The sequence below is a fragment of the Pezoporus flaviventris genome, unplaced genomic scaffold, assembly GCF_033815535.1.
Source record: "Pezoporus flaviventris isolate CSIRO_AGI_PZ_B2104156 unplaced genomic scaffold, CSIRO_AGI_Pfla_v1 ptg000002l, whole genome shotgun sequence".
Taxonomy (NCBI): domain Eukaryota; kingdom Metazoa; phylum Chordata; class Aves; order Psittaciformes; family Psittacidae; genus Pezoporus; species Pezoporus flaviventris.
Genome location: NW_026892550.1, coordinates 53,792,918 through 53,817,610, shown reverse-complemented (window position 1 = coordinate 53,817,610; position 24,693 = coordinate 53,792,918). Strand labels below are relative to the sequence as shown.

At 42.2% G+C, this 24,693-nt stretch overlaps 1 protein-coding gene across 1 annotated transcript; it reads right to left on the bottom strand.

The window, feature by feature from the left end:
- Positions 1–704: 704 nt before the first annotated feature.
- On the bottom strand, positions 705–20,241 carry LOC133282777 (transmembrane protease serine 11E-like). The gene is made up of 11 exons (XM_061479039.1): positions 19,652–20,241; positions 18,850–19,611; positions 11,156–11,279; positions 10,617–10,732; positions 10,153–10,220; positions 8,386–8,549; positions 7,380–7,418; positions 5,521–5,701; positions 5,051–5,319; positions 4,030–4,172; positions 705–3,626 (listed from the first exon to the last, which is right to left on the bottom strand). The coding sequence occupies exons 2-11, from the start codon at positions 18,940–18,942 to the stop codon at positions 3,465–3,467; spliced, it is 1,359 nt and encodes a 452-aa protein (XP_061335023.1). The 5' UTR covers positions 18,943–19,611; positions 19,652–20,241; the 3' UTR covers positions 705–3,464.
- Between the last annotated feature and the right edge of the window lie 4,452 nt (positions 20,242–24,693).

Here is a 24,693-nt window from a genome sequence, read left to right as displayed (position 1 = left end):
TCTACAGAGCTGGAGCAGAGCACCACCAGCAGGCTGAAGCACAAGGTTCTTACACAATACGATTCACCCTCTAGTGGTTGACACAAGACCTATTTACCTGCACACAAATTTGGGTAACCTCTGGCCAGGCGGGTAAATTCTGTCCAAGTCTGGATGGTGTTCTGCTCTTCTAACAGTTCTCCTCTTCTTCCAGTATGCTCTTCTAACGAGTCAATAAAACCAGATGGTTAAGACTACATAAAAGCCAGTACATAAATACACTGTGGAGGATCAGTGCAACATGTTCTAAAATGGAGGAGCCCCCATCTTACAGATATTTACCATGATGCAGGAAATTAACAAGTACATGAAACAGAAAGCAAATTTAACAAGTTTTATTAAAATTACATATAAATTACATTCCTATGTGTCATGCATGATTGTAGTTAGATACACCCCATTCTGCATTGAGTGAAAATGTTAATTCCTCTGAAAATGTGGCTGAGAGAAGATGAAGCTTGTGGCTTCATAAATAGGTGAGACTGCATCTTAAAAGAAACACAAATCTAATAGGCCACATAAAACAAATAAAATGGTTTGACCACCTGCATTGCTTCAGGCTTCCATAATGTCCCCACAGAAAAAGCCAGACAGTGCTGCCATCAGTGTAGTTTTGCCACAAGTAAGGGACTTGGACCCATCATATCCCCAGCACTCCCAGTGTGCTTCTTGACAGTCCCTACTTACACTGCTTTGCATCACCAATAAGCTTCACAGCATGTAAACTACATTGCTTCCAGGAGAATCCAGATCAGAATATTTGTTCCAGTTGCTATCAGGAAAACTTCACAAGGCAGTACAAAGTAGAGGCTCCCAAAACAGACATGATGTAGACACGAGATCCTCTTCAGCCCCATCCTCCTGGCTGCACTGTGCTGGCATTTAGTGATTAAGGTGGATCAGGTACTATATCTGAGTAGATGCTTAAGGAACTAGCAGTTCTGAGTGACAAGTTCATTGCTCCTGCCTTGTGTGCACCACTTTGGAGGATGTATTTGCTGCAGCCCTTGACACAGAGCAACATGCTTAACACTTTCTGATTTTGTACCCAAGTAAGTGCAACAGGAATGTCCACAGATGCAAAATAATTTCTTTGGACATCTACTTACCTATTTTGGGGAAACAGTGAGGTAGCTGGGATTTGCAAGACTAAAACTGTTAAGTTTCCAAGTTATAATTAAATCCCTGGCATGGGGAAACCATTATGTCCTTTGAAAACCCAAGCCTAAAGTGCTTTGAGAACTGGAAATCCGTGGCATCCTGTAATGATGCTTTTCTTCATGAAGACCAAATTTTATTCTGTGCTGGTAAGAAAATTTGTTACCAGCAAGAGAAAACATAATTATATGTACTTGTCATACACCACTTTTAAGCTTCCTTTACAATAGACTTCAAAGCCATGTTCTGCTTAAGGGACTAAGATGAGATGTGCTGGGCCCAGACCTACAGAACTAGTCTGCCGTTTTTTACTTCTTATGTAGAAATTAAGCCACCAAAGTTTTGTTTCTGAAGCTTACAACATTCCACAAGAAAAGCTCCCTGAGAAAAAAGAAACAGAATTAAGTGCGAGATTCCCCGACACACACAAGTACAGAACACACAACAGCCGCGTACCCTCATCTTTCACACAGACCTTCTCTGGGCATCCAAATATTCCAGTACCTCCAGTGAGGCTCTACAAAAATTTGGTTCTCTGTACTGGCAAGCAACAAGATCACATAATGTGTAATCAAAATATTCCTGTTAACTTAATGGATTGCTGCTCCGCTAGGCAGCATAGACCAGAGGGGTCCCCTGAAGTGCCATTGACTATGTCAACTGACTTGTACTCAATTTGGACAGCACTTTGATCCCAACACTGTAATCACTGAGGGCCTGTTCCCCTGATTTTATACCTATAACCTTGCAGGAAGCCTGCTGTTTGCCTTATGCCTGGCATAAGATTCTTCCTTGCTTGTCATGCTGCATGAGCTCTGAGACTTGGCACAGTGTGATTGGTATCTCTTTTGCCAAGTTCTTTCTCTTCTGACCATAGAGGAAAAAGGGATCAATCTGAGTAGCTCGTTATCTAGCAACTAAGACCACAGCATTTGCTGTTGTCAGGATAAGCATCCTTATGAAGTGCTGGAAAGAGTCTGCAGACATACCAAGGAAAGTATCCTCACTAGCAACAGGCATGTTCTGCTGCCAAAGTGTGGAAGGTGTTTGAGATCTACCTTGCAGATGGAAACATGAGCTCCTGAAAACAAAGTCAGAAGGAATATGAAGTTTGTGTGGTCAAGATTAAATGAGTTACCTATACTATGGCAATGAGACACAGACAACTCTTAGTTCCGGACAGAAGAGCAGGATCTTCACATAAGATGACTGGGTCAGTCAGAAGTTCTGCCCTGCTCTGAAGGAGATAGGTATTTCCACCATAATACAAAACCTAAGCTTTTTTTAGGATGCAGCTGAAGATGCACACATTAAATTATGAAGACTTGAGAATAGCATTCACAAGAATAAGCAGTCTAAAAGGTTGCGTTTTTTTGGCAATGGTTGTACTGAGATCATTACAATCCTTCATCCTGCATAAAATGTCATGGAATTTTATTCAGAAAAATACAGTCTGTAAAGTTAAAAACAGAAATTAACCCAAATACTCTAATATGACAACAGACTGATATGAAGGCAAAGTGGGTTTTGGTCTTAAATTCAGTAATCACTCTTCCAGAAAACGCTGTGGTAGGGGTTGTTCATATGAAGCAATGCATGGGTGTGCATATACTTGTTCAAAAGAAGGTGGACAAAAGTTAGTGTTTTCCACTGATTCCCTATTCAGGGCAACACAGCAAGATAAAATTCTCTGTTCACCTAAGTAACAGTCTGATGTGATATTAGGAACCAGGACTCTTTTAAGACATCTTCCATTCTTCATTAGAATATGCTCCCTGGAATGATGCAGGAAAACCCTCAAGAAGAATTTGGGAGTGCAGTAGCTCTGGAGTCAGGGGCTGGACTGTAGCTGGTGTATAGACAGATGGGGCCTTGGGAGCACAGAGAAAATGAGTGGGCCACGTTTAGTTACAACTTCTCTTGGATGTTGGGAAATGATTGTTTGGTCTCAAGTGCTTTGCCTGTGTATAAAAGTTGGGGGTAAGGCATTTGGCCACAGAGAAAAAGGGTCAGTATATTGCATATGGGTATGAAGGCAGTTGTCCCTTTGATAGATTACTTCCTGAACAACAGCTGTCACATATACAAAGTCTGTTCCTGTTTGGCTATAGACCAAACCAATTTCAAGTCCTAGACTGCTCCGAGCTTGCTGGCACTTGACACATGACCACAAGCTAAGCCAGCAGCTGTTTATAGGGTAACCACAGAGCAGAATGTGTCAAAGGAATAGCTGCACGTAGCCCACAAAACTTAATCCACTGCAGGTTTCAGATGCCTGTTTTTGAGTTGATCCAGTTTCGATAATAAGTCACTCTTGTGTAGACTCCTGGTTTATTTCGCTTGCCACATTCATCTCCCCAGCTTACTATTCCCACCAGATACCAGATTCCTCTGGAGTTCGCATTCACCAGTGGCCCACCAGAGTCACCCTAAGGAGAAAAATGTCAACAGGCAGAAACAAAGTAAACAGGGTTCACCTCACTAATGGAAGAGAACAATGAGACTTGCTGCAAGAGAGATCTGTCTCTAGACCACAGCTATAATTCAACCCCTACACTGTTTACTGGCAACACAGAGGCTGACAGCCTATGTCTAAATTCAGTCTCTCCCTCTCCACACCCTCCCATCTATTCTCTCACATGTGCATTATATATAAACCCCAAGCCTTTAAGTGCAGACTTCAGGCCGTGAAGCATGAAGCTCTTCATTTACATTTGTCAAGATATTTAACCCCCAAATTTAATCAAGATTCCCCAAGGTACATTTTATTCCTAGGAAACATCACCTCCTGCCCCTCCTATTTCCTTTTTATTAACCTATGAAGCAACTTACTTGGCAGGCATCCACCTCCCCCTTCAAGTATCCAGCACACAACATTCCAGGTGTTATCGCTCCATTGTACACTTCTCTTCTATTACAAGTTGCAGTACTTATAATTTTTATTTCTGCTTGTCGAAGCTGATTAACACTATAGCCTAGAAAGAGAATTTGCAGACAGGATATGTAAACTATAACACTCAAGGATTAGGAGTAGTCAAGTTTTCCTACAGCTTTTCTGCTATTACAGGCAACAAAAAGGAGCTACCCAGCAATGTCTCAGGAAGAAATAAGGGGTTGTTTTTTTTCTCCTCTTAAAGTCCTTCACTTGTTCCCAAACCTAACTTTTTTAGCTTTCATCCTCACCACATGCTTTTCAGCATAACAGACAAAGGGATTTTTTTACATGTTTCAGTGCTGAACTCAGATGTAGGCTACAAGATACGTCCTTGTATCATTGGAAAGGCCCATTTGATTAATTGCAGTGTAGCTTTGGACAATCACTATGCACCCCATACACTACTTGTATAGTTTAATGGATCTCATAAGCAGATACATAGTCTCATCATCTCAGTCCTCACTGACATAGACTAATTTGAATGAAGCTCACTCAAGTCATCAGATGAAGACTGATTTATGACCAAAGAAAGAATAACTGATGAAAACTGTCATGATACATCTATGACAAAGCTGAATGGTGAAAGAGCGTACGTCAGAGCTAAACTCAGGTGGACTGGGCCAGTGGGAATGGAGAACAATGTATTCAACCAGCACAATGCATGATGCAACAAAAGCTGCTCTTACTCCTGTAAGGCTAACTTGTAAAGTCTTTCACTGTACTGTCTTTCCAACCTACTGACCAAGCCAGAAAAACAAGCAGCAAACTAAGCCCACAGGTGTATCATTAGCACATGCACCTATCAAACTAAGTCTAAGGAACCCAAAATGAAAGAAGAAAAGAACCCAAAACATAAAACTAACAGCAATCTTCTCAAATACATGTGTGACAGGGCATGGGAAAGCAAGAGACACTCACCATCATTCTCCAAAGCTCCCCAACCTGTGACAAAACAGGAACTGTTGTCTGGGAACACATGAGATGCTTCAGGGAGGCAAACACTGTGCACATCACTTGTGAACACAATAGCAGAGGCAAGTTCAACAACAGCCACATCATATTCATGATTAAGGCCTAAGCTGTTGTATCTTTCATGAACGATAATTCTTCGGACCAACTTTTTCTGTGTTGGAGGTCTCAGCAGAATTCCAAAGCTGGCAGTCCACCTCCTAGGATTTGTTCTTCCCCTGTAAGGTATCTGAGCTTATGTCATAGCCACATAAAACAAGATCCCTAAAGAAGCTTAGCTCACTGTTGAAAAACCAGACTTATTAAAGTTATTATTATCTTTCTGCATATACAAATATCAGCAGACCCCAAAAGGTCTGAGCATCCAAGAGTCCTAAGACCTGTAGGATCAGAAAGGTGCTGAAGTGCTGATGACTTACCCTTTAAAGCAGTGGGCTGCAGTCACTAGCCACGTATTACTGATCACTGATGCACCACAGCGATGGCTCCCGTCATACTGAATACTAGCCTGCCAGGGCCATTCCCCTTCCCGTGCACGCTGCCCACCGGTTATTCTCTCCTCTCCTGTGAAGGAGAATGCCTGTTTTCGTATTCCACAGCCTACCAAAGAAAAAACAGCTCTGCTTTACCTGATTGAGGGAAATCAGGGTGTTGCTTTGGGAAAGGCCCTCACAGCTGCAGGCAGAGGTATAACAGGGCAGGGTGTATGAGACAGCCTCCACCTAAACCAGTGCCTCCAGCAGCAGGGAAACCAGGTGTCATGGTCACAAGCATCTCAGGATAGATGTGTGGTAGACAAAGTTTGGTAGAAGGGTCACTACTTTTTCATTAAGCCAGTTTTCAGACACACAAACCCATAGGCACTCCCATGGGAACTGAAGGCTGTGTATCTGAGACACTTGTGTATTTTCCCAGTTGTAGCTGTTTACCTGTTTAGAAAGATACTGCTTCTACAAACCTTGTTTGCTTTGATATTTGACTAGAACTGTACAGAGAGAAAGTTAACATGCAGTCACTAGTGTATCTGTGCATACAGGAACACAGGCACACATGCACTGATAACCTAAGCATTTACATTCATATAGCTTTCATAATAGCAACATGTAAGTTTCAACTAAAGACTAAACTCTCAGTAAAAAGCATCATCCTGAGGTTTTTGTTTGCCTTTAAGACTTCTTAAAAATCGAGTATGAAAATACTGAGGAGCCACCGATAACCACCACACCAAGGGGGATCTAAGCCCCCACACACCACCAAAATATGCACAAGACAGATACTGCACATCACTAAAGAACTCAGTGAAGTCAATCTTTCCCTTATTTCTAACATCCCACCTGTATAGCAAAGTCAAGACCAACACAGTCAGTACAGCTTTAAGTGTCACAGAATTCCTGAAGACTAGTCTGCAAAAACCCCACAGAACCAAACAAAAAACCCCACCCATAAGCTGGGCAAACAAAGAAGGGATTTTGTCAGGTCACCTCCAGGTCAGTTTTGACAACAGCAACAAAAAAATAACATCCTCTTCTTCCAACAGTTTACTTATAGCCACTGTACCAAGAGCACATGCATGTATTACTCAGCTGAAAAAAAAACACCTTAGCTCCAAACCAGTTAATTCTCAGTCCATTTAAAGATAAGAAGCTAGTGTGCAAAGGCTCTGAGACCATTCAGGGGACTGATGGAGTCCCATGGGAAGGGATTTAAACTGTCTCTCCGTTTCCAGAGAAGCTTTAAGACCTCATGGGGGAAGCAGACAACAGGAGAGAGAGACTCAGAACCTGCCCCTCTCCAGGGCTGTGCCATTGCCTTTTTCTCACTATGGCCAGCTCTTCTTCATCTCCTACACTCTGGCCTTTCCCTGTATATTGCCAGGTTTAGCTCAAATCTGACAGACAACTATGGTCAAACCTTTCTGCAGAGATGAGGGGGCAAGAGGGAAAATGTTTTTGAAAGGATTCCAGCAAGAATCCTGGTTTTGTGCAAAGCTCACTAACAGCAGCTCATCTACTTGCCCCTACTTCCCATAATCAACATTAAAGCAACTGCTTTACACTTTTGCACCACCAAATCAGAATGCCTGATTCTGCAAACACTACAGAGTCAGCCTGACTGCAGGAAAATGAGCTGAAGTCTTCCCTGGCTCATGCTCTGTCTACTGCTCTAGTATCTTTAATGTTATTTTTCCAACTTGCATCTTAAGAGCATAAGAGTCTTGTAAACACAGAACCAATAGCACCATATTGCTGGACCTTTTCTATACAGCATTTGTACTTACAGTTGTTTAAAAGGTTATCGCCTTTTTCCTTATTCAAGTCTGGAATGAAAAGCAAACACACAGTAAACATATTTTATACTGCTATGTGATTTAGCACAGATTCCCTCCCTGTAGCCAGCAAACACAAATTAAATAGTTTACATTAACTGTATGGATTGACAGTATGATAAAAGGAGAAGTTCAGTTACGCATCTGTTCCTCACTGAAAGCATAAGGCCAAAAGATACGCCTTTCTTGCCTTAGCTCAAAGCTAACAGAAGCAACAGATGACTGCAAATACATCCAAGTAACATCTACATGTATATTGTGCACAGCCACCAGCAAATGCCTACATGCATTTATTCAGGCTCAGTATGGCAACATGGTCAAAACACTCTTCACAAATCCTCAGTGCTGGGGTTGACTGGAGCTAAACTAACATTACTGATTTCTTTCCTACAAAAAACTGCCAGATTCTGATGGCAACCAGCAACAGATTCATGGGAGCGGATTACTGCCCAAGGAACCTCAGGTTTTGTTACGAACACTGGACACAACAATTTGTCAGATAAGCAAATGAGATACCAGGGAGTGGTATCTCTGTACATTTTTTTAATAGCTTGAGGACTCTGCATTCCAGTACCTGGTGATACAGGTTCTCATTCAATTCACTATGTGCCTTAAAGTAACCTGTGAGCCCATGGTCACAAAGTTGGGCCTTTTTTTGATGAGTCAGGGAGGAAAGGACACGACATGACCTCATTCCATCAACAGACCTACATTGCACAGAGAAAGCCTCTGGTACACAGAGAGCTCACTCATAAATCACTGCCAGCATGCTTTGGTTCTTTTAATGCTAATTCTTCCAAGTTCCCAGGCTGTCAGCAGTAATACAGCATTTGGAGAAGGCGAAAGAAGAAAATAAGAACAGTCTGCATTTGCATACTAAGGTGACATTCATTACACTAAGAACAGCAAAGTATGAGGAACAAATTCCAAGCTGAAAACACAAACCTAAGCCACTTGCCTGTGAGTCTAAGGGTAGACTCGTCAACATTCAAGAGTGTGGAGCTTGATTTTAGCCTTCTGCGTAACACGTTGTTGACCTGACTCCAGCTTGTTGCCTTACTGTCAGCTGAGGCAAATTTAAATACCAGAACAACAGATGCAAGCACTCCATCAGCATCTGGGCTGCAAACCAATAACAACAAAGTGGTGTCATTCTCTTTTTTCCACCATTAATCCTCTTTGTCCTGCTGTGCATTGTATGCCTTCTTTATATAAAAAGAGGTCTGGTCTGCACTGATGTATAGAACAAATAGTATAGCTGTGCACAAGCGAAGGAAGATGATGACATGTCAGCAGGCAGCAAAAGGCTTGGTTCTTGCTATAACAGTGGGAGTACTCCCCACTGTTCCCATATTCCCAGGATTTTCTGGGAACTGTCATAGGCAGTATAGACGAGGAGGAGAGGAAGGGTCACACCCTTTGGCCTCAACACAGCTCACAGTCAGTAGGACAATACAGCAAATTAAAACCCTTTAATAGACACCCAACAGGCCATTCCTAACAGCCATTAAAAGACCCAGTTAAGAGCCACAGAAGTTAAAAAAGTCTTTTGGCATTTCTTTCTATTTAAGTCACTTGTCCACTTATTGGTCAGTTAGCTCTATTTATCTGGAGACAAAAAACTCAATAGCTTGAGTTACCTGAGCAAGGCACAATCACTTACTGTCAGTATAAAATACTGGACCCAATATTTTAGGCTAGCAGTCTAAAGAAAAGCCAGCTAAAGCCTAGAGGGAATGACAGCAGAGATGCAGCTAAGCTGGTCCAGTTCCTAGTTAAAGATACCTACAACTTATCTGTAGCAAAAACAAGCTTGGATGAGATACACTGTTTGGTCAACCTAAAAGGTATGTAGTCAAGATCCCAAGTTCTGCAGTTTCAGTTGACATACAGTATGGAGGCTTTTCAGTTGACATACAGTATGGAGGCTTGTGGAAGAAACCAACAGCAGAAAACAGTGTGGAACAGTTTAAGGAAATTACTCATTCCATCCAGAGAGAGGTAAAGGCAAGAAAACCCAGAAGTGCTGTGGAGAAGGACATTTGTGGGAAGTCTGGTATTCTTTGCTGTCTAGGAAAAATACTCCACAGCAAAAGCAAGCCTTATAGAAATATATCTCCAAACCAAAAGTAATGTGAAGGAGAAGGAAGCGATGACTCTTATTTGCTAAGAGCAATACATAATTACTGCAGAGACAGGAAAGGCTTAAAAACTCTTAAACAGGACCTTTATACCTTTTTGCCCCACTTCTTTCCCTCAGCTCTGTATCCAGGTATCTCACATTGGAATCATTTAGTCCTTCAGAACTTTTCAGAGAGGGAGGAGAATAGTCATCTTCTGCTGTACACCATGAAAACGGGTAAACACCAGCCTGAGTTTCCATAGGAAGAATTAAGTAAAATAAAGAGCTGACCCTGCATCTCTCAATCCCTTAACTAGTAGTAAAAACTGGGATCATGTAGTAACTTGGTTACTGCATCACAGCCATAAACAACTGGTAATCAATCTGCAGAATTATAAGGCAAATTTCTCTTCCGTGCTGACCTCTGAATGTAACTGAGCCCTCAGTGTTGTCAGCACTGAAGGAGAGCAACAACCAGCCAACTTAGTCATGCTGCTGGTGTAATCCAAGCATAAACAACCAGGCACGCTCCATATGGTCAAGCAGAAGGAAGAAAGCATATTTATCACACCCCTCCTTATTCCAGACATTCACATTACTTACCTTAAGCTGACAACATGGGACCTGATGTACCTTCTACTTAGAAAGGACCCATTGAATACTGCAGACATCTGTTAAGTAAAAAGAATGTGTTAAACCACACCTGTAATATGTACATGCTCTCAAGATATAGCAGTCTCATGAGCCTCTGAAACACAAGAAAATGCCTTCAGAATTCCATCTCTACACCAAAGACCCTAAATATTCACCAGAGGGTAAAAATCAAACACCTGAGTTGGCCAATTCTGTTGTCCCTTCTGCTCTGTGGGTGCCTGTTCCACCACAGAGCTACTGGAACAGACAGCACCTGTGCTTACCATCTTCTTGTGCACAGTCAGCAATGCATCTTTAACCCACTATAGCAAGATTTGAAAGGTAAGTGGCATAAGGATGAGGCACAATCACCTCTATTTCCAATCAGTCACAGACGCTTCACCATAGGTCAGGCAGAAACAGAAACAGCTTACCATGGTTTCAACTTCTTGGCTCAGGTGCCTGAAGTCTTCTGTGGTTTGCCTTTCATACTGAGGGTCATACTCAACATTGGTGACTAGGAAAGTTGCATTGTAATATCGATCCTGATCTAGAGAAGAAAAGCGAAGGTGGCTGACCTTCTGCAGTACAATTCAGACCGGCACAGTATGTCACAGAGTATGGCACAAGTAAGGTTCCCAGGCTCTGGCTGTGACCCTGTCAGCTGTGGAATTACAGCTTTATCAGCACTTTGGGAAAAGGGGGCTCTGGACAATACCCATGGAGGCACTGGGGTAAGACAACAAACTAAAAGAGAGAGAAACTTAAATCCCTGCTTAAAATAAATAATATTTTAAGTATTCTTGTAGGTTTTCTAATCAATTCAGATCTTGAATACGGTGTAGTAAGTTTTCTCATGCAGATTCTATACCAGGGGTGAGCTGTATACCTAAATCATCATGCAAGACCACAGTAGGAAGTGAAACACAACAGATCCCTGATGATTTGAGACAACAAAGACTGGTGCACTTACCACGACATAAAAAGTATGTAGTCAAGCCAATGATGAGGGCTAACACCAATATCACTGACACAACGATGACTGCCATCTTCCATGGCTCCATACGCTTTGCTGCTCTGTCCATCTGGATCACTACCTACATTGAAGAAAACAATATGGAGAAATCACTCTATTGCACAAACAATAGCACATCCTGAAACAAATCATATCTGGCACAGCTTAACTCATCTGACAAACCTCACAGAATGAGGAAGGTTGGGAAGGACCTCTGGACCCTGTGAGTCTGACCTTCTGTTCAGACCAGGTCCCACTACAGCAGGTTGCTCCAGACTTTGTCCAAGCAAGATTTTTGTATCTCCAAGGACAGAAACCCTCCAGTCTTCTCCTAAGACTTGATCCAGTTCCTGATCAAAAGCAAAAGCATTTTCTTTGTATCTAGTAAGAATCTCCTCTGTTCTCACTTGCTTTCATTGCCTCACATGCACCCCTGAAAAAGCCTAGAGTTGTGCAGGTATTGCTAGTAGAGACAATTTCCCATTAAGAAATATTAAACAGATTTCAAGTGCAGCTGACTGCCCACACAGGTACTTAAACTGAACATAAATGTAATAATTCATGACTGATTAAATAAATTCTGAACCAAGAATAATCTAGGTTACTGGAGATGCCATATAATATACAGCTTTGAGTTATTTTCAGTTGGCATGAATAGCAACATTTATTGATCTCCTACAGGGTTTAGGATTTATTGCACCAAAACCACACATACATTGTAAGAGACCACATCCTGTTTCCTGGCAGACAATCTGCCAGAGGGGAGAGAAATAGCTACTCGTGTAAATGTGATATGGAAATAAGACCTGGACTTTGTGACTCACTGAAAGCCAACAACAGACCTGTAAGAAGGGTCAGGAACTTTACCTACACATGGACAAAAAACACATAAGCATTTTTCTTCCACTTATGTCCTCCTTTGCAGCATTAGGCAAGAGAACATGAGGATAACTGCATTTGCATGTGTTCTCAGGAGCTTTGTTGTAGGACGGTGCAAAGCCTTAAGCACAATTATTTCAGATCCCCAGTAATTCCACAGCACGCTTTGTAGTAACTGTTGTATGCCTCTCATTAAGTCCCTACGTCAATGGGCAGCATTAGTACAGGGTAACAGAAAAACACATGGGATAACTCCTCAAAGGTGCCTGGAGTGACAAACAGCAACAGCCAGCTCTGGGGAGGAGGGACTCTGCTGTTTACCATGCTGTTTTACACCCACTGATCCATGTTTTGTATTGCTGTAGACCAGACATACAAAACACAATTTTCCTCTTTCCAGGCACTGCCATTTCTGAGCAACACCTCAGAAAACACAGGCAGGAAGGGGCAGAAAGGAACAAAGAGAGAGAGTAAGTCTTTGCAGGTTTTTTGACTATAAGGTGGCAAAAAAGAAATCACAGTGAAAGCAGAGCCCAGGCTGGCCAAAATTACTTTCTCTGGAAAGTACAAGCTGCAGTAAGCACATAATATACACGCACTAGAGCCGAACTGTTTCCACAAAGCCTTGACTTCTTACCATTTAGACCTTCACTATATACACTATCAATTACCTCTGAGGGTTTCACAGATGCAGATATTCAGATAAAAACCTAAGACCAGTGGTACTGTCCTGCCTCAGTTTCTTTAACATGTTGCAGCTTCCGACAGACCATTCCCATCCTCATCTCAGTCTTTTCACAGTCCCATCTCATGGAATTGGAGCATACTTTATCAGCAGTCAGTTACTGCCAGTTACATGGAAGTCCCTTGGCTAACTACAACAGTCCACTATGGTAAGATGATTCTGCCTCTCCTTAGCTAGCCATCTCTCATGTTTTAAAAGATTCTGCTTTAGCATCTCACTTTGCCCTCCTCGCTGGAGAGATTTTGCTCTCCATCCTGAGCCCCTGTCACATATCTCAATCAGCCTGGTTCTCTATGCTTCAATCAGCCCACCCCAGCATGCTCCCACCCAAACAATCCAAGCAACATCCCTCCATTGCTCTTAACAGAGAACACACAGCACAGCCCTGATGGCATATGGCTGGCCCTGCAGATACTGAGGCAGCAGCACTCCTGTTTCTTACAGTTTCGGTTTCTTAACTGTACACAGATTTCCTCAAGATATGGCCTTCTGCCTAAGCTATGATAGGTATAGACTCACACTTGAAAAACGAGCACCTCATTGCCTGTGGGACCCATGCTCCGACAGCCAGCATTGTCCTCCATTTCAATCTGTCTCTATTTCCTTTTCATGCACATAGCAGCTACCTCAACAAACACTGGCAGCACAGACCCCCTCCTCCAACATTTCCGAACTGCTCACTCTCCACAGGTCTTAGAGACTTGTGAGGGGAAACAGACACTTGAGGAACTGCTGCAGTGCTGGTGGAAATGGAAACATGGGATATGAGGGATAAAATCCTCCTCGGTTTCCAATACTGATTCAACTTTATTTTTTTAAAAGAAAGCAGTTTAAAGGATGCACTTCTGTAAATTTCTGCATCAGAATCAATCACATAATGGTTTGGGTTGGAAGGGACCTTAAATATCATCTAGTTCCAACGCCCCTGCCATGGGCAGGGACATCTTCCACTAGACCAGGTTGCTCAAAGCCCCGTCCAACCCAGCTCTGAACACTGCCAGGGATGAAGCATCGCAACTTCTTTTTACTGTGTCCCACACGGTATGGGGCATCACATCCTTCCTTTACTGTGAGGATAGTGAGACACTGGAAGAGGTTACCCACTCCTTATATATAGTCTAAAACTACCCTCTTTCACTTTAAAGCCATTACCCCTTATCCTAGCACTACTTGCTCTTATAAAACATTCCTCTCCAGATTTCCAGTAGGTTCCCCTTTAGGTATTGGAAGGCTACTCTAAGGCCTCCCTGGAGCCTTCTCTTGTTCCGGCTGAACAAGTCCAATGCTTTCAGCCTATCTTCATAGGAGAGGTGCTACCCTCTCCTATGATCCAGCCTTCTAATCATCTTCATGGCCCTCCTGTGGATTTGCTCAAGCAGGTCCACGTCCCTCTTGTGTTGGGTGCCCCAGAGCTGGACGCAGTACTGCAGGTGGGGTCTCATGAGAGCAGAATAGAGGAGGAGGAGGACCACCTCCCTCAACCTGCTGGATATGCACCTTCTGATGCAGGCCAGCACATGGGCTGCAAGTGCACATTGCCAGATCATGCTGAGCTTCTAATCAACCAACATCCTCAAAGTGTCAACAACCACCTACAACCTCATGTAGGTAATTAGTACAAATTAAAATGGAAATGCCTTTTCAAAAAGAAAAAGGTTTTCTGCTCTTTTTGTCTATTTTATCAGCAGACATGCTCGTCACCAACTTTGCTGAATGTCAGTAAAGAATAACTATTTTTAGCCTTTTCAGTAAATACCTAATCTTTTACCACCCATTTCAGGAAATCAGTATGAATGTAGGGAATAGTCTTGTTTCGCTCAAAATTAGGTATCCTTTACTCTTTGAAGAACAGCTCGACTACAGGCAACACCAAATGTGTATTACTTGTATTAGAGCAGCGTATATGTCCAGTAGTGTCCAGGAGTTCTAGCCTTTGATACTTGTATGCTAGGGTCTGTACCCATGAAACAAACCACACTCGCAATTAGGTCTAGTTTTGAGCCTACCTCTGCTGAAACCTACTAGGATGTTTAGGGACAGTTCTCGCCCAGGTTATGTCCAATCAGTCCATTCATTTATTAATCACATATATTACACCTCCAACTCACTCTTTTGCTATTATGTCATGGAGGGCAGGATTGTCATGCTTTACCAGAAGGACAAGGATCTCTGTGCTGGGGACATCTATCTCTATAGTTAAATAGTTCAGTTGCAGGTGGATCTCCCTGTTTAGGAATCAGACTTCTGCATGGTCTTATCTGCACTCTAGTAATCAAGAAAACTCTGCTCCACCCAGCAACACTCACCAGCCAGAGAAACACTGATCCTCTGTGGTGCTGATGAATACAGAGGCAGAGATGATCTCATCACCTTCAACCACAGATGCATCCTTTTTTTCTTCTGTGGCAAGGAGGCACTTCTTAATGGCTAGTTATGCTCCTCAGAAGACACTCCCCAATACCACAGCTGTCTGTGTAGATGCCTCCCAGAGTCAGGTGTTTTTGTACAGCCTCGTATTTCTTGCCTCTTTATGCCACATGCTTTGATTTTTCGTTTTACTGCCCTAACTCTATTAAGCTACAAATTAACTCTCAGGAAGGAAGACAAGGGAAGTCAGGTAACAGTAATGCATTATCCTCTGGTATGGATGAGGATAACTGTTATTCCTCCAGAGCAAACCTTAATGATACCAGAAGCTAGACTCCACTGGGAGACCTCAAAGGCTGAGTCCTCTCTACTCTAAAAACCACCTCCTCACAGTCTGGATCTGATAGCTTTCTGTCTGCAGTGAATTAGCGAGAGTTTCAAACCCAAGATCTTTTAGTTCAGTACAAAACTTCTTGTCTTGGCAATTCTATGGATGAACATCAGACCTCTTATAGTAACCTCTGTTCTCATTTAAAACAGGCTTCATTCCCAACAGGAGCCCAAAACACATCCATGGAGACAGCAGCATTTGACAATTTCAGAGCATAGTTCATTTGGTGTGTAAACCAAACTATTCGTTTTCCTAGTTTACGCACTTTGGCTCTGACCCACAGAATGTGTTTTGATCACTAAAAAGTTAAACCATACTGAAGGCATTTCATTCGAATGCACTATTTTGGAAACAGCTGTTTATACAGAGTTAAAGTATTTTAATCACAGTGAAGTTATGTTTAGAGAGAGATATATTAAATCAAGCCTCAGTATGGGATATTTTAATATGTGCAATACAGCAAGAAATAAAGTTGCATTAATAGTTATTGGTACATTAGGAAGAAGAGCTGTACTGAAATTTTCCTAAAATTGTCTGGTCTTCCTTGTGAAACCAAGAAGAAAACAGGACCTTCTGATCAACCCCAATTGAATTCCCTACCTTCCAATTTGGCACATATACCCAAAAGCAAAAGACAAGCACAATACACAGGTTGCAAGCTGCTTTTCCCCTCTCATCCTTTACCAAACTCCCTAAAAGTTCATTCACAATGCAAATGATCAAAGTTTGGCTCCCACCCCCTGCCTGATAGGATTTGATTCACTATATTGGGCTTATCCATCTCTTCTGGTAGAGCTACTGTGTGTTATAAAAGCCTCAGTAAGAACAATACCAGAAAACTGATCAGAAAATGTCTGTTCAGACAAGTAAAGGAAGTGTAACTGTAACCTAAAAGGCCCTAGTCACTGAACTGCTGGATAAGCAGGGAACAGCTACCCTGGGTTTTTATATAGATCTGCTCTTGACATTTTTTGACTTCTTAAGCTAAGCCCTCACAGCATCCCCAACATAGATTTGCTTTTAGATTAATCTAAACCACATTTTCTGGCACTAGCCGTTTACTGAAGGGGTTTCACCATGCACTGAACAGAAGAGGTTGCATATTTTCTTCCACTTGATCTGCTGCTGGCTTCCTATAATAAATTCATTATTATATTTTTTATTTTATACCCCTGTTCACTCATACTCCAATACTCTCAGAAGAGCCAGTGTCAGAGCTTGGATGGCACATCTGCTGATGATGGTCTCTCCACATTTACAGCCATGACCAGTTTTTCCATTCAAAGATGAATTCAGGCACATCTCTATAATCATTCTTCCTAGGAGTGGGACTTCTCACGAGACAACTGAACAGACTAGTCTGCTAGCCTGGTGAGTGCACTTTGAAAACCCAGACTAGGTCCCTGAAACTACCTACCTTGGCATAGTGGTTGGGAATACATCTGTCTTAGTCCAGCAGTGCTGTAGCAAAAGCAAAGGGCCATGAGGCAAGACATGCTATTTCTGCTCCCACCTTTGCCACAAACAATCACACCAACCTAATACTACTCCTCTCCTCTTGTGGCATACTTGGGACAAACACTTCTAAGATAATAGGACAAAAACCTCTACTCTTTGGGCATTGAAAAAGCAGCAGCCAGTGCCTGAGTACCATACGACCCTTGCTTGGATGAGGTCAGTTACCAACCTCAGTGACTCAGTGCTTAGTATCTCCCAAGCTGATACAATGGAAGACTTCCAGACACTGAAGGGATCTACTGAGGGAAACAAAACGTGTGGTGTTCTATGCGTCATGCTGAATCAGTTGATCTCCCCACACCCTTGAACATACCACAAAAACAGTAAGTGCTGCATGCCACCCCTTTGCAGTCAGATAAAACATCACTAATGTATTTGCCACTACTAACTGAGCTCCTCCTCAACCACCCAATTCTAAGATCTTGATGCTTACCAAGAGCACACTTCAGCTGGGCAAAGACAGCAGTTCCAAATACTGTTCTTGTCATTTGCATCAAGATTCAAGGGCAGCATTCAGTCTTTGTGATATATTAACTCAGAGCTTACCAGTAACTAATGCCATGATGCAAAATGCTGTTCATATATTATTTGATCACCTTTGAAATCATCACAAGTTCTGTTGTTTGTTATTTTATCATCCATTTTGCATAGGGCTTTTTAGAGGTTACGGGCTGTTGAATTGTTGGGACAGAGCTAGCTTCCTGTACCACTACGACAGTCTGTGGAACGTAACTAACATCAACAACTGAAATATTTTTGTTCAATAGAGCATCTGTCTACAGCTGACTGCCCCAGCCAACATCTTGAGAAAGTCTCCCATGTTCTGAAATAAGATGTAGTAGAAGTAGGAGGGCTACTCACTACATAAGGACTTTACAATTTCCATGAACATGCAAGAGGCCATCCCGGTATATAGGAAATATTTAAGTACATGGCCACTGATTGCAATCAGTTTAGGATAAGGTTCTGCAACTTCTACATCATCTTTACCTTTCAGATTTCCATTTCCAGCTATATTTATCATAGACAAAGTATCTTATTCTGTTAGTTCGTCAGTCCCAGATTATAGATCTCTGCTTTTGAGCCTTTGAAAATAGCTCTGCACCATATAGTTTTCTCTTCATCCTGCTTTGACTGCTTGAAATCCAATCCAGAAGAAAGACACAACTGTTAGAGTCCTTGTGGATTTTCAGTTTGATTTTCATTCCAAGGCAGGGCGGGTGAAATGGTCTGGTGCCAGATTTGGTGCATATACAAACCGATTCTGCACAGATTAACACTTCACTGGCTGCATACACAGCCCATGAAAATACAAAAAAGCACAAGAACCTATTTTTACTTTGTTTACTCCGCTTGCCCTTTTGTGCCAGGTTATCGACTCAGTACTTGTGACTGCAACACATTCTAACTGTACTAACACAAGCAGATCAGAATTGAGGTGCAGTTATTACTCTCACCTGCTTCCCCACCACAACTTCCAGTGGCCATAGGCCACCTTAATTTGTCACCATACAATGCTGTAGAGGAGCTGAGGAGCAGGTGGAAAATAAATGCATTTTAGGTAAGGAGAAAGGGTGAAATATCAGAAGGATTACCAATGCATGGAAGGCAGCTCAAATCAAAAGAAAGCTCAGAGCTAGCGCCATTCTCCCTCCGCCCTCACCCAAAGCTCAAACTGCTCTATAAACTTACACATGATATAGCCATGCTGCCCAAACTACCAAGAAGCAAGTCAGAGGCTGCAGCACTCACCTTTGGGTACCACTGAGAGGTCAGCAAGAAGCTCTTCTGTCTGGGAGATGCACTGTCCCAAATGCCACAACACACTGTGCAGCATCTCAGCATAGACTTGAGGCTTTATCTCCTGAATTAGGAAAGAAAGGAGTCATAGGCAAGTCAGAACAAACGAGTCCAGCAAGTCTCAGTGACAGAGGCTTACCTAGTAGTATGATTCCTCCCCTAAAACAACAATACACTTCTTTCATCACACCTTTCATCCAGGAATCCCAAAGACTTTTCAGAGCATTAACTACACCCTGCAACACCCCAAATCAGAAGAGCCATGAAAATTTTGCAAGGATGCAGAGTTTATTTCCTTCTCCAGTATAATTAAAAGCAAACCAGACATTCTGGGCAGGACCAATGCAGAAAATTGACATGTTCTAAAGAGATAATGTTAGTGCTAGGCCAGATACAGAGCTGACAAACTGATATAAATTCAGTGGCATGTGCCTCTCAACTCCCTTGAATTTCCTTGAAATTGATTATTTGGCCAAAAAAGAACATGCCCCAACAATAATGGATATATTCAAGTTTGTAATTCTTCTTTAACTCCTTAGATGTTGATTTTAATTGTGGCTACCTAGCCACACACATAGTTCTGTCCTGGTAAGATTCTTCTAAGTCATAAACATTTGTGATAAATATTTGCAGGTTGTCTAGATAAGCATTTCTAATTGTGCTAGTTACAGCAAACCAATTAGCAAGTGAATTAATGCATGCACAAACTCTAACCTAAAGTAGCAAGTGAATTAATGCATGCACAAACTCTAACCTAAAGTAGCATTTCTCAATCTTTTCTTTGCAACCCTTTTTTCAATTTTAGGTTCTCAGTTCCACCAAGCCTATTAGAAGATGTATATGCCCACATAGCCTTACACACAGATTTGGTTCAGAAGGCAAGTAAAGAAGACAGAACATCACAACAAAATATGTGTGGCACATATTTGCTTTGCTGCAATGAAGTTTTAACATCTAAGGACTCTTTTCCTCCACCTTAATGACCTTCATTTGACCCCTCTACAGCTCAGGAATCACCACATTAATAACACTCATGCAAATACATCTTACACATCTGGAACTCCTCCTTCAATGTTGTGTCAAGTTGCTAGCCAAGTAACAGGAAGACTGCCTTTCTGGGAAGGCCAGCTTCTTCTGAATGAAATGCAGGCTAAAGATAAGCCTCAGCTTCTCATAATTTGGATTCAACGTCTCAGCATAATTTGTTATGAAACACATGAATAGTGTTGATAAGGATGCACATAATGTAATTACTTCTCAACACTAGAACTGGAACATCCCATATAGGAACACTTCTATTGAGTCAGTCCAGATATGCAAGAGAAATGCAGTCATATGCCTAGCTAGAGGGTGACAATTTCCCACGGTAAGTATCAAGTCCCATATGATTACCTGACCTAAGTGTAGGTGGTGGGAAGACATATTCGTTCCAGGCAGCCCGTAACCTTCAGAGACAGAGCTCTTTCCTGTGACTTGATCTGGGCACAAGTGAAAGACATACGCAACAGAGGCCTCTTGGCAATCTCTGAATAGTCTCACCAGCAGGCAAAAAAGCCCTATTTATGATGGTTAAGGGAAGAGGTTAAGTTGAGGAGGCTTTTTAAGGCACTGAAAAGCTCTTCCAGGCCTAGTGTTTTGACACAGAGGTACCAAACTGATTAAAAACGTAACAGTTCTTGGGCTGATAATACTTCCCTGGAGCAGAAACCCCAGCTGAGAAAAAGGGACAGGCAATAGCCTTCAGTGGTTCAGTTACCAGGTACTCAACAGGTTTGACTCCTAACTCCAGAAACAGTGTACTGGTGTGCCTGCTGGTGCTACACTTACAAACACCAAAAAAGCCTGGACTAAGTAGGAAATGCTGGGAAGGAGGCAGGGGTTGTGGTCCACCTGGGCACCACATAAAAGATAAATTCTGGAGGCAGATCATCGGATGCCAAAGACCTGGACCCCATCCTAAAAAAGGAAGCAAAGTCTTAATACGCAACTAAAGCAATGGCATAAGGAAAAGAGGCTCAGGCTCATCAGGGACTGGGGAAGCTTCTAGAGAAGATTAACCATAACAAAGGCTGACCAGATTTTCACCTGAACTGAGACAGAAAATGAATACATGCTTCACATAAGTAATATCATACAGAAATTTCTCAAGAGGAAGTGGGAGACCGGGTTACCTAGGACATGGAGAAGGCTGGAGGTACTCAATGACTTCTTTGCCTCAGTCTTCACTGGCAAGAATTCCAGCCACACCACCTAAGTCACAGAGGGCAAAGGCAGGGACTGGGAGGATAAAGAACCACCCATGCTGTAGATCAGGTTCAAGATCATCTAAGGAACCTGAAGGTGCACAAGTCCATGGGACCTGACAAGATGCATCTGAGTCCTGAGGGAGCTGGCAAATGAAGTTGCCACGCTATTACCCGTTGTATTTGAGAAGCTGAGACAGTTTGGTGAAGCTCCTGTTGACTAGAAAAGGGGAAATATAACCCCTGTTTTTAGAAAAGTTAAAAAGGAAGACCAAGGGAGCTACAGGCTGGTCAGGTTCTCCTCAGTGCCCAGCAAAATCTTGAAGCAGATCCTCCTGGAAACTAATCTAAGGCACATGGACAATAAGGAGGTGACTGGTGACAGCCAGCATGGCTTCACTAAGGGCACATAATGCTTGACAAATCTGATAGCTTTCTATGACAGGTTAACATCATTGGATAAGGGAAGAGTGACTGACATGACCTACCTGGACTTGTGCAAAACATTTGACACTGCAGCCCTGCACCTGGGTTGGGGAAATCCCAAGCACAACTACAGGTTGGGCAGAACCTGGACTAAGAGGAGCCCTGAGGAGAAGGACATGCTGGGGATGTTGGTTGATGAGAAGCTCAACATGACCCAGCAGTGTGCACTTGCAGCCCAGAAAGCCAACTGTATGCTGGGCTGCATCAGAAGGAGCATGACCAGCAGGCTGAGGGAGGTAATTCTCACTCTCTACTCTGCTCTGGTGAGACCCCACCTGCAGTACTGCATCCAGCTTCAGGGCACCCAACACATGAGGGACGTGGACCTGCTCAAGCAAGTTTAGAGGAGGGGCACAAAGATGATCAGAGGACTGGAGCAGCTCTGCTATGAAGACAGGCTGAGAGAGCTGGGGCTGTTCAGCATGGGAGAAGGCTCAGGAGAGCCCATATAACAGTCTTCCAATACCTAAAGGGGGCCTACAAGAAATCTAGAGAGGGACTTCCTATAAGAGCAACTAGTGCTAGGATAAAAGACAATAGCTTTAAACTGAAAGAGGGTCTCTAAATTAGATACCAGGAAGAAGCTCTTCACTGTGAGAGTGGTGAGGCACTGGTAAGAGGCTGTCCAGAGAAGTTGTGGATGCTCCATCCCTGGAAGAGGTCAAAGCCAGGTTGGATGGGGCTTTAAGCATCCTGGTCTAGTGGAAGGTGTCCCTGCCCATGGCGGGGGGCTGGAATTAGATGATCATTAAGGTCTCTTTCAACCCCAACTATTCCATGATTCTGTGAAATTTCAAACTGACAAGCACAAAAACAAAGACTTGTGCACACAGGATACACTGTTCTGAATCCTGTGGTCAACACTGCAACCTCAAGAATAGGATGGAAGTTGAAAAAAGTCAAATAGTAAAATAAAAGTAGTAAAAAAAGTTTGATGTGAACAGAACAGCAACAGAAATCCAAAACAATGTTTTCCATTTCACATAATTCTCTAAGATAATAGTGGCACAGACCCAGAACACTTGCCTTAAACAAGGACATGGACACAGCAGTTATGAAGGAAACATGGTGACAGAAAGGCAATGAAATGTAGAAATCCCAGGGAACTATTGTTTCCAAATGATTAAATTACTCTGAAGTAAGATGTGAAGTCTTTATATAAACCACTCATAAAACTTGATTTCTAGATGCTGTGAATAACTATTTCATGAACAGGAAGTTACAAAACCTACAAAATAGGAAACAACTCTTGATCAGTATGGATATTTCTGCCATATACCTGAACAATGTCGGCATGATATGCAGCCTCTCACCCAACACTACTTCATCTAGAAGACTGAGGGAAATCTTTCCAAAAAACCATTCTAAAGCAAGCATGGGGAATATTTGATGGTGCAGTATGATATACAAAATGCCCACATTAGCACAAGCAATTAACTAATAAAAGTAGCACTTATTTCTATAAATCTACTGTATGGGGCAAAATCATCACAGCTTTTGTAAAGCAAAGTGCTGCCTTGCAAACTTACCTCTGTTCCTGAGCAGGCCAATAGCCGGTGCATGAGGCAGATCTGCTTGATAAGGTCTGCTTGGATTTCCAAAAGAAATTAAGTAACATCTCTCACAGAAGCCTCTTAAAGGATCTGAGCTGCCATGAGATATGAAGTCTTGAGGTGGAAAATCACTTAAGAGAGGAAACAGGAAATAAATTACAACACTATCTCACAGGAATCTTTGCTGCGCTCATAAATGGTCTAAAAAAGAAATACTGAGATGACAATCATCCAGTGATAACTGTCTACTCATGACAGTAAAGAAGCTACAATATGTTGCAGAAACATGTCATAATATTGAGATACTATACAATAAAACAAGAGATGAACTTTGGAATGAAAAAGCATAAAGCGACACACCAACAGAAAAAACAGCTCTAACCTTACATATAAATGTCAGATGTTGAGTTGGTTATCCTTTTCAGGAATAGGATTGAGGCAGAGTCACCTATGTGAATATCAACTCAGAAAGAAAACAAGAGGAACAGTAGAAACTGCTTCTAGGGAGAATAGAAAAGCAAAAAGGGAACAAATATATCACAACATTAATCCACATTATGCCTTTATCCTGAATACTGTGTTAAATTATACCATTTGCCCACCTCAAAGCCAACACAGATAAACTGTAAAAGGTCCTGAAAAGAGCAGCACAGCTGATCAAAGGAACAGAGCACCTTCTATGCATGGTATGCCTGAATAGACCAGGATTGTGCAACCTGAAAAAGGTATGAAGGAAGGGGTAGGGGACTAGAGAGTAATGTGTGGATCAGTGAAAGTGAACAAGAAAACACTACTCACTCTCATACAGTAACAAGGATTTCAAACAAGAACAGCAAGTTTAAAGCAAGCACAAGATAATACTGCCATATAATATACAGGTAAGGCACATGAAATATCAAATATTTTTCACATTTAAAAGGAACAATCACTTTTCTGGAAGACAATTCCACTTAGAGCTCTTAAATATGACTACTTCACCTTTGTGATCCAAGAATTTTCTACTCAATTCACTGGACATTTTACAAACACTCTCAAGAAGCACCATACTCTGCTGCGTTCTCATTTTCCCTAGATGTCCTCCATTAACTACTCCACAAGTCCCTACTTAATTTAGCTGCCAGACACTCCCTAATAATAATAGTGAAGTATTATTAATCCTGTGATAGAACAACAGCTAGTTTGGGATCACTGTTTTCTCCAGCTGTCTCCTCAGTAAAGTGTGGTCTGACCTGCCTAGCTGGATCAGTAGTCACAGGAAAGATGTATTGCTGTCTTTGCTCTTAGACAGTTAAGGAGCCATGGCAGCCCTCTCATCAGAACAGATCAGTTGGAAGGGTCCTATAACAATCATCTAGTTTAATTGGCAAGACCACGATCCTTGATATTTAAATCTCCTTATCCTATTTTAATATCTCCAAGATATTTAGGAGCAGCACAGTTTCAAAGATGTGTAATTTCCTGGGATAAACTCTAGTTAGACAAACTTTACTAAATGCCAATGTGCAGCCAAGAAC